This window comes from Acipenser ruthenus, chromosome 25, assembly GCF_902713425.1.
Source record: "Acipenser ruthenus chromosome 25, fAciRut3.2 maternal haplotype, whole genome shotgun sequence".
NCBI classification, from domain to species: Eukaryota; Metazoa; Chordata; class Actinopteri; order Acipenseriformes; family Acipenseridae; genus Acipenser; species Acipenser ruthenus.
Genome location: NC_081213.1, coordinates 16,001,523 through 16,019,003, shown reverse-complemented (window position 1 = coordinate 16,019,003; position 17,481 = coordinate 16,001,523). Strand labels below are relative to the sequence as shown.

Sequence of the window (17,481 nt, the reverse complement as noted above, 5' to 3'; positions counted from 1 at the left end):
CTCCGCTACAGTCTTTAATTTGAACGATGATGGTTTTGACATCCTAAGGATATGCTACTGTATCTAATCAACTACACCATTAGAAAGACAGTTCTGATATGGTATACGGATCACTGAGAGGCAGTGATGTTTGAGGACATTCATATACAATATAGCCATGACAAATTTATAAAAGTTAACAAAATTACAGATTTGCACAGTATTTTGAACACAGCAGCTTTGGTCTTCCTACAAAACAAAAATGCTTTCTGATTTCTGGTGCTAAGCATTCAATATTTTCTGCTTCTTTTACCCCACTGATACTGCAATAGATAACTGTGATGCAATTTCTATCTGTGGCTGTAGTATAACTACATAGCTATAATGGCATGCTTAGCTGTAAAGCTGTATAGCTGAGGGTATATTTACATGGTTTGAGTCGGATTTGTGCTGTTGGATGGCTTTCTTTGCTCCGATTGGCTAAAATGACCTAGAGTGTTGTTTAAATACCAATATCTTGACGAACCCTCATCCAATTGTCATAAAACTTTATAGGGCTCGTCACGTTGTCTAAGATGAGTTCTAATGCACTGGTTTCTGTGAAACCACCTGAATTGGATCCTTCTTTGAAGGAGTATTGAGGGTATCATAAGACATATGTTAGTACTTACCCCAGATATATATTGGGAACTGCTCTTCATTTGTTTTGAAAAACATTAGCACTTGCACAGAGTAAATGTATGTTTTTTTTTTTTTTTAATTAATAATTACTGGTTAAGGCCAATCTTCAAAACTGTTTTGAGCAAAATTAGCTGGCTGTACTCATAATTATATTTTCAATAAAATATGTACTACATTCTCAAAATAAATAAGTACAATAAATAAATAAATAAAATGCTGCATACCTTACAAATTATTGAACTAAAGCTGTAAGTGCATGAAAATATATCATTTTTCAAAATATTTTTATTGCCCTGTATACTGTAATAAAAATAAAAAAAATCACTGAAAGGTTTGGTAGCTGTAAAACACCCAGAATGCCACAGCTAGGCGCTATCCCCTTCAATTTTAACTACAAATTGATTTTATAATTGACAAGTTATGACTATTTATGTTTTTGTCTCTGTTGGCTACTGCCCTTGTATACTTCCTATACTGGGCTTAATGTATTTGTTAGGGTTAGCTAACAACTCCTTATAAGATTTTAAAGACGTCAATCCTGTCATCCCTAATTCTTTGTTCCAGGCTAAAAAGATTTGGTTATTTCAGCCAATCCTCATAAGCACGTTCCTTTAAACCCTGGGATTAGCCTGGTTGTTCTTTGTTGGAATATCTACAGGGCCACAATGTCCCTTTGGTACTGTACTGCCCAGAATTGGACAGTCTCACCATTGCATTATACAGCTTCATCATAGCCTCCTTAGATTTGTGCTCTTCATACTCAAGCATTGTGTTTGCCTTCTTGGTTGCTGACAGCAGTGAGTCTGTTACACCAAGGACTTTCTCTTGATCAGAATGTTCTAAACATAGTTTTCAAACAAGCTACTATATATAATCTATTCTGTATGTGATAGGTGTAACTATATATGTAGTGCTATAAGCCTATGAACTGAACACATTGTAATCGTGTGGTTTATTTTAATTAAGGGAGTGTGTGTATGAGCATGTGTAACAGCTCTCCCATACCACAGCCCCCAACCCCTCCAAAAAAAAAAACTTTGTTCACCTCATTGCGACCCCCTGGAACTTTCTCTGATAACAGGGCATTCATGCATTACTTATTACTTGTGTGAAAGGGTTTTTACAGCATCCTCTCCCCCAGGAGCAATGGAGGATTGGGAGTTTATAGTTCTATAATACGGCTGTGACAGGGATGACGAGTGGTGATGTCACGGCAGAAGCAGGAAGGACAACTGACACCAGGTACTGCAGTTCAAAAAGGCTTGCGCCATTTTAATTAAAAAATAAATAAAATATTTAAACAAATAATAAACACTCGCAAAGCAAAAATAAAAGGTTTAACAAAAACAAATCACGAAAATATTAAATAATCCGATCCCAGGTCAGGCTGGGCAGTTGCTGTCACTGTTCCTGGAATCTTTTTAAATCACGTTTCGTTTATCTCCACTCTCGCTCCTCACTAACACCCACCCTGAGTTGGAGATCTGCAGGCTTTTTATATTCAGGTGACCATCTCCCGATTAGCAACAAAATTAATCACTTAATTAATTCGGGAGATGGCCACCTTCTGCACGAGTTTTTAAATACTGTGTGGATGGGGCTTCCTCGCTACTAAATAATAAACAAACATTCGGCTACGCCGTCCTAAATACATAAATAATAAATCCCGCGGCGCTCGCAGGGGCGGAGGGACACCCCGTTCTAAAAATAAATAAACAAAACAATGTACAGGGCTGCTCGCCCTGTTACAACGGCCTAAACTCATTTCACAGCTTCTTGTTTTGAACAATTCTAATTTATGTGTCAGTATAAGAACATAAGAAGAACATAAGAAAGTTTACAAACAAGAGGAGGCCATTCGGCCCATCTTGCTCGTTTGGTTGTTAGTAGCTTATTGATCCCAGAATGTCATCAAGCAGCTTCTTGAAGGATCCCAGGGTGTCAGCTTCAACAACATTACTAGGGAGTTGGTTCCAGACCCTCACAATTCTCTGTCTAAACAAGTGCCTCGTATTTTCTGTTCTGAATGCCCCTGTGTATGTTTATAACCAGGCATTTATCCCACTGAGGCGTCATTTATTGGGATCCTGACCAGATCTTACCATCTTTACACATACCGATAAATAACGGTTAGGATTGGGCAAAAAAAAAAGCTTACTACAGTTGATTTTGTTGTCCATATGTATTCACATGTTAACAATAAAATAATTCATTAATTTGTTCAGTGCCCTCAACAAAGCTTTTTTTTTTGTTTGTTTGCTGGGAAGTGTTTTGTAGAATTGTTTTGTTTATTTATTTATTTATTTATTAATTACACAGAATAAAGGCACAGCAGTTTTATAATACATATTCTAATAAATACAATTGTTGGTTTCAACCAATTGAGAAATAGATAAAATAATAACCGCAGCTTTGTTGATAATTTACAATCAGTTTTGCCAGCAGCTTTATCCATGTGACTCAGAGGTCAACTCTAATAATAAATAGATTAAAGGTTAATATAAACCATCGCTTTTCTCAGCTTCCATTGCAGCAGCTCCTCATTAATGTTTTTTTCTTGGTTGGTTATGCAGTGCTTTTAGCAGTTCAGTTCCCTGCCTCACTTACACATTAATTGGTTGTGAACAGCTCTAGAAAAAGAACAATCTCTTGTTAGTACAGTCATATGAACCTCTAATCTCCAAGGGGGTTTAAGATAAAGAAACCTTTACAGATTTTCTTTCTTATTTTTATTCTGTGAAGCAGCGTCGTCTAATTCGGCACACCACAGTCTGAACAAAGACCTCTTATTGGATCTAAAATGACTGGAGACAGCAGGCGATAGACACTGAAGAACGTGTCTCTGTGAACAGACCGCCTCAACCAATATGGGTTTTTTGTTATTTATTTACTGTGATACATAATTTCCTAATTTTCTTAAACAGTCACCTACATTTAGTTCAATTTTTTCCAAAGGGACTTTATTCACTTTAAAATCACAAATACTTATTCTGAGGAAAAATGATTTCTGCGTTTCGATTCTTAAGCCAGAGAATCTGGATGTTATGCATGATGTTCTCTTACAAACCTTGAGATGTCGTTCATGCTGCTACAGTAACATCACAAGACAAGTACTGTACTGACGTGAGCAGCTATTGGGAATAACATACAGAAAGCTGCGATGCAACTGGTTTATATGGGCAGTGGCAGCGTTCTAGGTCTTGCTGGGGCGGATGTTCTCCAAGGCCATGTTTGGTGAGTGAAAGCCCTGACCCCTGATTCACAGGACCTAGAGAGGAAGGACAGTCAGCAGCCTTTGTGAATGGAGTGAAAGCAAAGTGATCCTTGCTCATGGAAGCCATTCTGAATCTGGTATGCACACGACTGTATTTAGCAGTGGCTTTGAAGTCTTAAACTGCATTGTTATAAAACTGTATGTCTTAAAATGATATTCTTTAAATGCACTCACCCTTGTACAAGCATACCGTGCAATGCATAGATCGTTGTTTGCTGCAATCTGTAAGGAAACTGGTCTATGTTAACCTCTAAGGAGATTTTATATTTTTATGTTAATATTATATTAAAATTGTTATGTTTTTAAAGACATAGTTTAGTTTATCAGGTTTCCGTAGTTTAACTAAAGTCTTTACAATAGACCCTTTTACAGCTGAGTTTACACTGTTAATAATGCCCAGTTTCATATTGTGTAGCTGTATAGTATTTAATATATACTGAGCATCAACAGAAACGTGACTCTTGGTTTCCCAGTTCGTGGCCTGTCATTGACAGAATGTGTCTGGTTATCCCATCTCGCCAGGTTTGAAATTGCTGGCTGTGAGCACCTAAGACGGCAAGCCACAGTACGCTGCCCTAGTCCAGCCTCCAACATGCCGATTGCAGGAAGGCGTTGCTCTCTTGACAGACGTGGCATATTGTTTTTTTTTTTTCTGTGATTTTCTTTATTGCTTTTATTCAAGCTTGCAATTCAACAGCTGAAATCACTCCACATCGTGTCCAATCAACTGTCTCACTAATTAGGTGATTAAGTGCATATGCTTCAGTCATAGTCACTCAAGTGTGTCATGGTCAAGGATGATTGATCGAGTGATTAAAAAGAACCCAAAAACGCTTAATTTACTTAATTTACCATTAATGTGATATTTATTCCGCTGTTTTGTAAGACACCTTGTGAATACAGCAGTGTGGTGTAAGGGTTTCATCATTGCATTGGTTGGGGAGTGTCTTTAAAAGAGTTTCATTTAAACACAGATGGGAGTTCACTTACTGTGAAGAATTTCATTGAACTGTTTAACAATCAAACACAGTATGCTAATTACCTCCTGTATACTGTATCGTTAGATAGTGTATTGTTTTACATACAGCACTGTAGATGATAGAGGTGTCAAACTTACATTGATTGCATTTAAAACGTAAATTGATGTCATTTAGTGTTAAAAGCTCTGTAATTTAAAAAGGCAAATAACATTTCAAGCATATTTACGGAAACAACATCACTTAGCTTAACTGATCATACATTGAAGGTAAAATATAAAAGCGAAGAAGCAGATTTGTTATAAAAAATTCTCTTACCAAGATTTAAAAATAAACACCTCTGTAGTATTTTAATAAAATGGGGAATCTAGGAGCATGCATACAATATTTATGCTTGAACACTCTAAGCAAGTATTAAAATAACAAACCAAGTTAGAGCAGTGTGTAAATTACTGTTATTATTCCCTGCTGGGGATGTGTACCGCATAGCCAGTGTCAGGGATACTGTGGAGTAGGCTGGGCGGTACATCCATACTGGAAAGACTTGTGAAGCCAAAGTAGGACAGAGTAGGGTTTGGCTGTTTTTTTAGTAAAGCCATTTGTCCACATCAAATGTAACAATGTTATCCCGACAATGTCTTCAGAAAACAGAAAACAAGACATGTATAACATTTCTATACAGAGGTTAACAAGATGTCCATGCAGGCATTTTTTCAGAACTGAATTATCCTTCATAACATGTTGATGTGTGTGCGTAAGACTGGTTGTTTCCCATAACTGGGCAGCCCCCACATTGCACTCCAAGCACAGCACCATTGCATTTGAGCTGTCGGCTGCGATCTGCTTGCTTGGCAAAGCCACACTGATCGCTCAGCTTGGCGCTGTAGGCTGTTACGTGGACCCGGTGGCTCTGTGAAGAGCCAGAGAGGACAGTGGGAGCTGAGCGGTGACAGGCACTGTGAGGGCGAGGCGAGGCGAGGCAGGAGCCATGCAGCAGCAGCAGCAGCAGCAGCAGGGATGTTTATGTGCTCTTCTTGCTTCACATGTACTTGCTGTGAAAGGCAGATCTGGGGTTCCTCAGAGGTGAGCTGCAGCTTCCAGGTTCAGGACAATTCCTGCTGCTGCAGATTTTACACAGTCTGCACTATATACTGAACAGATTGTATTTTATATCAAAACATCATGGAAATATACATGTATGTGTTTATCTATTTGGTAGATTAATAGATTTTTTTTTTTACTTGACAAAATATTTTAATGAAAGGTAATGGGACGGCTTTTGAACTATAATGTTTCAAAACAGGTGTTACTGTGTGTATTTTTTTGTATATATCTAGAGAATTATTTTCTTATTGTAATGAAACTTCTTTTGCACAAATTATTAAGTGTATAATAATTAAGGTATATGGAGTCTGTCTGCCTGTTTTATTCTTTCATGTAGATTAACATATCTAGAGAACTGCTTTTCTAATTGTTGATGACATTCTTTTGCAAAACGTAAATGGAGTATGAGTCATGTCTGACTGACTGCCCCTATGTAAATTTACATTTTTATCTTGTGAACAACTTGGCCCAGTGGTGATGAAACTTGATGAGAGGTTATTGAGTCATAATCTGGGTTTATGTGCAGGCGGTGTGTTTAGAAACGCCCATTCTAATTCTCATTTATTGTAGTTTCAGTTTTGACTTGCTGGTACAGTACAGGCATTGATAGGAGTACAACTCTGACAAGAATCAGCTTTACAAATCATAAACTTTTCATATAATGTCGGTATAATTGCTTCAGTATGGCCAAATGTTTTGCATCACCAGAATGTTAGCATTGACACGTCATTAACCCCCAACCCCCCCCCCCCCAAAAAACCATATGAACATAATTTAGATATTTTATTTAACATCATATAATCAAAGAAACTACACAAAACTATCGCAAAAGTCTAGCACAAGACATAATAATGGTACAGTATTTAAAAAATGTTGAAATGTCCATTATTTTTATTTTTTCGTTAAGTATAAGGAGAACTACAAAGCGATATGTAATCCAATATGTTTAACATAACATTATTCAGCAGGTTTCATTCGATTTTATGAAGCAAAATTAGTTAATTCTATAGGTGATGCAAAACTTTTGACCAAAGCTGTATGTTAATATGATGTTTGCTGTAGAATCGTAAACACTCGATTGATGACCCGTTTTACAGCTTTGTTTACGCCTGTTCCTCGTTAAATACCAACACTCTTGATTGAGACAAGTTTACTGAACAATGCGAGGGAAGGGGAGGAGAGACTCTAGCTGTAAAATAGAACGCTGTGCATATTATGGGTGATGTAATGTCACCCCATTGGCCCAGGCTCTGTAGAATACACGCCCATTGTGCGAGGAAACCCAGAGAGAGAGCAGATTAATCATAGTTTCAGGTGTTCTGAAACTTTAAAAACTTTGAGTTCATGTAAACAAATTGCAATTGAAACGAAAGCAGCAGCAGTTGGATTGGATTAAAGCATTGTGATTATGTCGCTACTCCCTGCCTGTGTGGACAATGCATTGGGAAAAAATACTTAAACTGAGAAATGGAAAGGTAAGGTGAACTCTTAATAGAAACTAAACGTAATAGGTTTCTGTTTTTACTGCAGATATATTATATGTGCGTCTGCATATTAATTAACGATAATGTAACGTGGTGCGATTAAAATAAATACACATCTAGATGAATATCAATTGAATTAGCGCCGTACCGGTATGTGTTCATATTTGTTTTGGTTTTAGATGTGCCCTTTATTTATTTGATTTTAAACGGTGTCTTTATGTAAACGGTGGACATAGATATACAGGTGGTTTTACGGACCCGATTAGAGCTAATGTTGGACTGCTGTACTTGCCCGGCCCTTAGTTTCAGCGCAGTTTATTTGTTCGACGGTCAAGGTCTAAACTTAATTTGAACCCTGCCTGATACTATCAATGTAACAATGTTTCTGACGGCCAACCGGACTGGTAGAAACTTAGTTTAGTTTAAAAACCAAAAACATTTTGTTGTGCTTTTACTTGGTAAATATAACTTATAAACACATTGCACTTTTTAGTTGAACCTGTATCTACTGTGTGTACTTTACACCTTTTTGTAAATGTGCATGTTTATAATTTTTTAAAATGTATTAATAATCTAAAAATACATACGCAGTCATTGCTCTGCACCAAAAAGAAAGTCCCACAATGGTCACGTTAAAAACACTTGCCGCATTACTTTAAAAAAACTAGGCACATAATACTATGTCGTTTTAAGTTTAACCCTTCGCCTAGGTAGACGACTGTCAAAGACTCAAACACAATGAAAAATCTCCCAAACTGATTGCTTCAGCAGGGAGAAGTGACTGTTGTCGAACCCTAGTGGTCATTTCTAGTGGCTCAGAAACCGGTACAATATACTGGGCACTTTAAAAAATAAAGCATGCAGTCATGGGATAATAATCGGATACAAAATGAAATCGTGTGCAAATGCACAAGGTGACGTATTCCTCTAATATTCCACTATCAATAGACGCTTCAATATAAAAATATTATAATCCAATGTATGTAATTAATAATGTAAAATGTGTGTTTTTTGCAAGTGTCATTTTAAATCACTGCATTTCTTACACAATGCTATTTTATATATGAAAACCAGTTGATGTCGAAGCATAATTCATATTAATCACTTGTACAATAATGTTAAAAAAAATGCAAGTAAGCTAATAATAAATGCATTCATTTCAAATAAATAAGATATATAGACATATTAATGTCACTTTGTTATTGAACCAATCTGTAATCCACACAATATTAAAAAGGAACAAAAAAAAGGCAGAATAATTGATACAATCATTTTTTAATTACTTGACAGAGAGATGACAGCAGTTGTATGGAACTGATATAATTTTGTGTTGACGAAATGTAGCTCTGATTTTAGTGATGATGCATCTTAACTCATACGTTTGCATTTCAAGAAATATTGTATTTCTCTACTCATGTTTGACTTATCCTGTGTCATTTTTTTATGGAATTGCTCATAAGTATTTGAGCCAAGCTGATTACACATATTAAGGCAGACACTGTTCACAGTTTTGCTCTATATTGAGCAATAAAGAAGGTCCATATTTTTTCTCCATTTTGCTTGACGTCATTAAAACTCATTAAAGCAACAGTTATTGATTAAAACATTGTTAAAGATGGTAATTCCTGTTTTCCAGAAACAGTAGGTCATATTACAAAATAAATGCAAAAAATATTGCAAAATTTATGGATTTGTTCTGAGGTAATGCATCATTTTTCTTTCAGTTGCATTTTGGGTTTCTTTTGATTCCAAGGGACCCGATACATGTGTCTTGGGTATACGGGGGATTCTCCCTTTATTTATTGCCCAGTTAGGTTTTAGGTTTGACACAAGAAGCAAGAAAATGTGGCCCTAAAACAGCTCAATATCTAAAACATTGCTTTTCCTCCTTTTAATAGATTGAACGCTTGGAGGTGAGCAGCCTAGCACAGACGTCCAATGCTGTAGCCTGTAGCATCGATGGCAACATCAGCGTGGATGGAGTGGACAACACTCCGGACCCCCAGCGAACAAAACTGGCCATCACACACCTGCAGCAGAAGGTCCTCAAGCTGACAGAGCAGATCAAGATCGAGCAGACCGCTCGCGACGATAACGTGGCAGAGTACCTGAAGCTGGCCTCCAATGCGGACAAACAGCAAAGCGCCCGCATCAAGCAGGTGTTTGAGAAGAAGAATCAGAAATCGGCCCAGACCATCCAGCAACTGCAGCGCAAGCTTGAACACTACCATCGCAAGCTGCGCGAAATCGAGCACAACGGCATCCCCCGTCAGCCCAAGGACGTGCTGCGGGACATGCACCAGGGCCTGAAGGGCGTTGGAGCCAAGGTGACTGGGTTCAGCGAGGGCGTGGTGGACAGCGTCAAGGGAGGGCTCTCCACTATCTCCCAGGCCACACACTCGGCGGCTGGGGCAGTGGTCGCCAAGCCGCGGGAGATCGCATCACTCATCCGCAACAATATCTCTGGCCTGAAGGACTCAGACGAGTCTCAGTGTGAGGATGGGACCAATACTCTGAGCCTCTGCAGCAACCTGCAATCCAGTCTGAAGTATGGTAGTGAGGACGACTGCTCAAGTGCCACATCGGGCTCCGCGGAGGCCAACAGCACTGTAGGGGCCCCCGGGGGACCCCCCAGCTCCAAAACAAACACACTGGACAGGCAAAGCTCAGGGTTTGAAGCTCTTTTTCACGAGATTCAAGATATCCGAGACGCCCAAGAGAGACTGGAGGTATCTTTTGAAAACTTAAACACTCACTACCAGAGAGACTACACTCTAATAATGCAAGCACTACAGGAGGAGCGCTACAGGTAAATGTAATTTTGTGCATTAGATAACGGAGGCTCCATTCGTGTTACCTCTGCAGGGCCTGTTGTCTGAAAAATATTCTACCTTAAAGGTCCCTACTCGCTTGTTGCAATTGTGTTCAGTTCAAGTCGACAGTATTTGACACTTGTGGTGTACAAATCATTTTCTTTCCTGGGGTATTCCATGCCCATAGATGAACTTTGATATGGGGAAATAATTCAACCATTATGCTTTTTTTGTGTAGGTGTTCTGCCAAACGCAAACCGTAAAATATGTTTGCAGAAGTATTTATTAGGGGGACATTTTTATGTAATTTCCCTTTTGGTTCTGTCTGTACTTCAACTGCTCATAGCCGATATGTTTTTATGGTACATTGTTGCAGTTCAGACTTCTTTATGTATTTACAATCTAGTTGTAAATACTGGGCTAAGGTAATTCAAGAGTTGTGCTAATTGTTATCTGTTGAAGCAGCTGATAGTGCAGTAGAAAGCGCTAATCCCATAAAATCCTACAGTCCTGGCGTGGATATAGTGGAGGTGGCCATACATAAGTACACGTGACCTGTTCTCCCACAGTAGGGAGAAGGGATTGTCTTGTCGAAATGTAACTGACTAGAGAAATTACAGGAGTAATAAACGTGTAATGGTCTTACTGAATCAATTACTTTATGCAGTAAAATAGCCAGAACATTATGGAGGGCTCTGACTGCTTGCAACTCAAGCAGCCTAACCTAAATAAATCAATATTTACACATGGAGATAAGGCAGATCCAGGGGATTACATACTCTTCTACCTTATGTCCAAAACATACCATGTTAAACAATAAAAGGGGAAATTGGAGGAGTAACTATAGCAATATTATAGGCGACATGGAATCACATGGATTCTGAAAAGCTCAATTCTGTAATGGCAGACTTAGAGCTGAGAAAGCATGGGGCACATCTTGCGCAATATACAGTATGGAAAGCCTGGTCAAGTGAAACAGTAGTTCAAAAGTGTGTTTCATCAATAAGGAAATAATGATTCATATTGAAGATTTTTTGTGAAACCTGACGACTGTAAAAGGCATGAAGGGCAGACACTAGAATATAAACCACGTAGTTTATCTGAATATTTCAACTTCCATTAGGAAGTCCTATACCATACAGTGCCTGCTTTTCAATTGAAATGCGATTACCTGTGACCAGAGGTTCTCAACACAAGTGCATTCTTGATTTGGTGAGTCGTTACCCAGAGGGCAGGGTGCTGTTTTCCTGCCTGCCTGTCTCCCAGCTGCCTTACATGTTTCTGAGATTCAACAAGAGCTTTCTCTCCAGGGATTGGTCAGTTCCAATGGTGTGTGTGTGTTTGTGGGGGAGTGGTGACAATGACTAAATATGTATCTACATTTATGACAGTAATTGCTTGACAGCTATAGATGGATCAGTTTGTGTGTTTTAAACTTGGCATTTCCTTAGAGGCAGTGTTTTTATAGAAAAGTTTCTTAGTGATTAGTGAATTATTTTGCTCCGTTGGCCTCCCTGTCCAAGAGCACCCTATTGCTAGTTTATGGGATAATTTAAGTCCTGGTTGGAACAATGCTTTGGATTGGAATGGACTGAAAGAGAGTAGCAATAAGAATCCAAGAACAAAACAAGTTACAAACAGAGGCCATTGGGTTTGTCAATGCTCGTCCGGTTCCTAGTAGCTGATTGGTCCTTTTAAGAGGTAACCTTAAGTGCTTAGTCAGCAATTAAAGAATCCCATTGGCTCAGCAGCAACAACATGGCTTTGTAACCCATACAATACACCATATAGATACGCCCCTGACTGTCCTGGTGTTTATGCTATGTATGAAATAGTGACTAGGATTAACTGTGTCAACTCCATGTACCTCTTTATATAATGATAAAGGCCTACAGCTGTTGCCAAAAGTTTACCATCACCTAGAATTTTAGAATTGAGACATAATTCCTACAAAAAAACTATATGAACATCATTTTTAGATCTTTTATTTAACATTATTGCACCAAAAAAAATCAAAGAAACTACAAAATGATATCGCAAAAATCTACTGGAAGCCATAATAGTAGTACAGTGTTTCATGTTCGATCAAATATTTCCAATTGTCAGTTTGTCGTTAAGTACACCACCTACTCGATATATCACAGTCCAATATAAATCTGCTATAAATCAAGGGCCGCGATATAGCGAGAGACCCATAGGAAAACAAATAGGCTGACAAATACTGTACAACCACTCCCTCTTATCAGGTGCATCAGGGTCCAGTATAAATTCTCTACGCAACCTGATTTCTAATTTTTCTTATAAAAAGCAGCACCTTTTTCATTCGTACTGCAGAGGGTAATTGCTTTTCATCAACTTCAGTCTCTAATTAATTTCATGAGTCTTCCTCTCCTTTCTCAAATGCACAAACCCACTGCATTGAAATAAACCATTCCCAACAACATAGGAGGCTTGTTGCTAGGGAGCTGACGTCACTGCCTTGTGGCTTTTGCTAGTGCATTGCTGCCACACATGAACACCTTGTTGGCTAAAATAAAAACCGCTTCAGCAAGTAGATATTTAATTTGCTTTGTGTTATTGTGCAATATGTGTGTATACGATAACAGTACGATATTAATGCTTTGTTTTTAATTGTTTTGTATATTGTTGTTTGTGATGTGCAGTACGAAATAAAGCGAACAGTAATTCCAAGTGCCGATGTATATTGTAGCGAAGGCATACGCAGTTAGACAGTAAAAATTGGGAGCCAACTCCAGGACCGCGATATATCTGAATCCGCAGTATAGCGAGGGGCGATATAACGAGTGGTGGGTGTATATGGAAAAGCGGTATGTAATTGAATATGTTAATGTAATGTTATTCAGCAGGTTTCATTTGACTTTATGAAGCAAAATTATTCTATAGGGTGATGCAAATCTTTTGGCTGGTACAAATCTCCGCTTTAGGGCTCCACAAAGGTGTCATTATCTGTGTTCTACAATGAAAACTGACTTGTTCATGGCACACATTGGGTTAAACTTACGTGATATCACTTTTCTTCTTATAAACACTTGTTCTTTACTGTTTCCCTGTTTCAACATCAGGCCATACCAGGATCTTCCTGCCATATCCTGTTTACTACATTGTGCCCCACAGGGATGTTTTAGTTTTTCTTCAGCGTGAACCTCTTAACCTTACAGCATTATAGCACTGAATGTTGTCCATCCACCCTCCACAGACGAGTCTTCCACTAGCTTATCTTGCAAAGATAAGCTAGTGGAAGACTGTGCAAAGTTGTATTTACTAAAGTTATAAGAAAATAAACCAAGATACAGTATTTAAATACATTTTTAAAAAGTATGATTTTAAGTTTGTTGTATATCTGTTGTTTTATTTTCATGAGATAGATAAACCACTCAAGAGAGTATGTACTCCGAGAATAATGGCAGCCAGTGTCAGTGCTGGGGGACATAGTGGAGGCGGACGTGCGCTTGCCCAATTTGGGGAATGATTGATCTGATCTAATGGTTTATAAAGATGTAGTCAACAGGATATGTTTAAGATCCTGGTATGGCCTGAGGTTAAAACAGTGAAACAGTAAAGAACAAGTGTCTATAAGATGAAAAGTAATGGACAAATATTGCATATGTTTAGCCCAATGTGTGTTGTGAACAAGGTCATTTCCATTGGATAACACAGCCTTAAAGCTGAGATTTGCATCAGTTTTCTTAGCAGTTGAACTGCAACTGTATTTAATGTAAACACTGTGATCAAAACTTGAACCAGCTTGCAACCATATCAGTTCTGTATCCTACCAAAGTGCTGCAAAAAAAGAATAACAGATAACAGATAATCCATTTAGAATAAATAAAATGATTGTACAATAAACTACTCCAATACTACATGCCTCACCTTTTCTTTTTCCATCTTGCTGTTCTGTTTTGTACTTCATACTTTACTGAATTCCTCCTTTCTCTTACCTATACAAGTTTAACTGTGTTTCACTTACAGGAATATTTACCTCGCTGTCCTGTATTTATCTTTCTCTGCCTGTGTAACGTCCTAGTAATTCACACCTATTTGATTAGTCAGTAACCCTCAGTTGTTCCCATTAATGACAGCCACACACTTTGTTGCAGATGTGAACGGCTAGAAGAACAGTTAAATGACCTGACAGAACTGCATCAGAATGAGATTCTCAACCTTAAACAGGAGCTTGCTAGCATGGAAGAGAAGATTGCGTACCAGTCTTACGAGCGCACCCGTGACATTCAGGTCAGTATGGTCAAGGAACAAACACTATATGGCAACAGAACATCTTGCTGATCTTCTTTTAACCTGAGCAGGGCTCCAGTATGTTAAAGCAACGCTGTTCAGCTTCGAGCAAACAGCAATGCTACAAAGCAGGTTAACCCCTTAAGGTACACAAGGAACTGAGCGTTTGTTGCTCACACGGGTACTTATTTAACATGCATTTGAGAGCGCTTCAAGTATCGCAAGGAAAGCGACCATTTGGATGACCAGATCCAACCTGGCGGTACATTGTAAACCCTGTTCCGTGGAACTCATTTCAAAAATAGAAAAGTTGTCATTTTATTTGTGGGACACATGTCCCTTGTACCTTAAAGGGTTACAGATTATATTTAGCTACGTTTGACGATTAGTGAATTGCATCCTCTTCTGGATTTTAAACTCTTGACTATGTAGACAAGCCCTCTATTGGATTTTGTTTAATGGTCTCCCCACTCTGCCTGGTAGAGTCCACTAAAATGCCTTATTGCAGGCTTGTTCTACTTTGGTACTCCTGTTTCATATTTGAACCCTGGATTTATGTAACTGGCATGCAACACTTTACTCTCTGCTTTCTATTTTTTAACACATTATGTATCCACTTACATATACTAATTTGGACGCCCTCTGATGAGATTAAAATAATGTCTCTGTCAGTAAGGAGTTGAATAAATAAAACGTATTTCTGTTCTGCAATGCAAGCAATGTTTTCACACCCATTACTGGTATTTAACTTGCTTGCTTTTGAATTGAATAACATTTTTAACTATGTCTACCCTTTCGTCCTTGTAAAATGAAATGCTTTTTAGAAAAAGTTAAAATATATGCTTGCCTGGTATAATCTACCACGTTGTAATATTGCACCACTTTGGTAAATCCCTCATTCACCTACTGTTCTCATTCCACAGGAGGCGCTAGAGGCCTGTCAGACACGCATCTCAAAGATGGAGCTGCAGCAGCAGCAGCAGCAGGTGGTTCAGTTGGAGGGGCTGGAGAACGCCACTGCCCGCACCCTCCTGGGCAAGCTCATCAATGTGCTGCTCGCTGTCATGGCTGTCCTGCTGGTTTTTGTCTCCACTGTGGCCAACTGCATGGTCCCCCTCATGAAAACACGCAACAGGACGTTCAGCACATTCCTTCTAGTGGTTTTCTTTGCCTTCCTGTGGAAAAACTGGGAAGCAGTATCGGAATACTTAGAACGATTCTTATTGCCCCCTAGATGATGGTTATATAAAACTTGAAGAGTGAATTTGTTTACATTTAGACAAAAAAAAAGGTTTTCTTGCAAGGCACATCGCAATAGTGTGTATATATATATATATCTATATATATATATATATATATATGTGTGTGTATACATATACATACATACATACATACACATGTAGCATTTAGCCAATTTTCCACAAATAGAAAAAGAGTGTATATAAGGAACATTATCCAGTCTTTTCTGCCAAGAATGGAAACTGAAGTATGGCTTGAACTAAAGTTGCACTACAGATCTTACTGTGATAAATAAGCAGATTCCATGTTTTGGAAAAAAAAATGTATTTTAAGTTCTCACACACTTGAGTTAACTTTATATTCCTGTCATAGTTTAATATGCTAAATTGATTAAAACTAGGGATAGAATTCTACACTGTACTATAATCAACCCCATTTATTCACTCTAACATACTTGAAGAGTTGTAATGCTCAAAGAATCTCAGTGCTTCCATGTTTTCTACTATAAAAACAAAAAAAAGTTATGTTTGTTTGTTTTTTTCAATTTTTAAATAAAGCTGTTTTAAATTAAGTAGAGTGGTGTCATTTATAATGGCCATCTCATTTGCAGAAGGTTAAAGGGCAACTTGTAAGTAAAAAGGTAAAATGTATTGTCTCTCAGACAAATCTTGTTGTCCCGAGCAATGTGAATTCCACACCCCTGGTCCCATGATTTGTCAGGCACCCTTTTGGTGAAAAAATGTACTGTATGTAAATGGACAAAGGGTGAATTTAACTTTTTTTTTTTTTTAAATTAGCTTTTTTACTTGTCACCGTTGCTTTAAAGGACCGTGGACAATATCAATGACTTGAAACAAGTCACATGAGTGGCTATGACAGCGATCAAGTTGTAGAGTCACAGCTGACTGTTACTGTTGAAACATGAGAGGTTGCAGAACATATTCTGAGTCTATAGTAGCGAATCATTTAAACCAGCAGCAGTGAATCAATCAATCAATCAATCTATTTTATATAGCGTCTTTCCTAATGGACCACCATCACAAAGCGCTTTACAAGATGCAGGTAGGGACAGACTTTGGAGATGTTTCAAAGATGGTAGAAGGAAGATTTGACCACGGAGGAGATGTGGACATCAAAGGAGAGGTTGCTGTTAAGTACACCAAGGCTTCGTACTGTGGGGGAAGGCAGCAGCAGACAGTCAGCAGACAAAATTGGCAGACCTCCAGGCCTCGATGTCTTGAATACAAGGCGAGAACCGGACCATGGCAGAGGGGCTTCCAGGGTCGAGTTTTAAGTAGCACTGGGTGTCGCCAGCATAGGAGTGAAACATGAGACTGCGTTGGCAGATGAGGTGCCCCAAGAGAAGCATGCAGATATTGAAGAGAAGGGGGCCCAAGAACAGATCCTTGGGGGACACCACAAGTGACCAGGTTTGCAACATCACTGCGTCCAGCATAGAAAACAGACTGCATGCGTCGGGATAGGTAAGAGGACATCCAGGAGGGACATGCTCCAGAGATTCTAGCATACTTGTGAAGGCGGTCAAGAAGAATGCCATGATCTATGGTGTCAAAAGCAGCTGTTGGATCAAGGAGGACAAGCACAGAGGAAGCCCCAGCATCAGCATTGAGCAAGAGAACATTAACAATCCGGAGCAGTTTCAGTACTGTGATGCG

General features: G+C 38.6%; 1 protein-coding gene across 5 annotated transcripts in view; it reads left to right on the top strand.

Moving 5' to 3' along the window:
- The window catches only part of LOC131696649 (transmembrane and coiled-coil domains protein 1-like), a 49,810-nt gene extending 33,434 nt beyond the window's left edge, over positions 1–16,376 (top strand). For 2 of the 5 annotated variants that reach the window (XM_058999616.1, XM_058999618.1), the window contains 3 exons: positions 9,398–10,308; positions 14,431–14,566; positions 15,490–16,376. In XM_058999616.1, coding sequence (XP_058855599.1) covers positions 9,398–10,308; positions 14,431–14,566; positions 15,490–15,804 — 1,362 coding nt within the window. In that variant the 3' untranslated portion in view covers positions 15,805–16,376. Of the gene's footprint in view, positions 1–3,893; positions 4,012–5,739; positions 5,995–7,213; positions 7,491–9,397; positions 10,309–14,430; positions 14,567–15,489 lie in introns of those variants that run through there. The other 3 variants (XM_058999619.1, XM_058999620.1, XM_058999617.1) reach the window with 3 other exon arrangements.
- Positions 16,377–17,481: the final 1,105 nt, after the last annotated feature.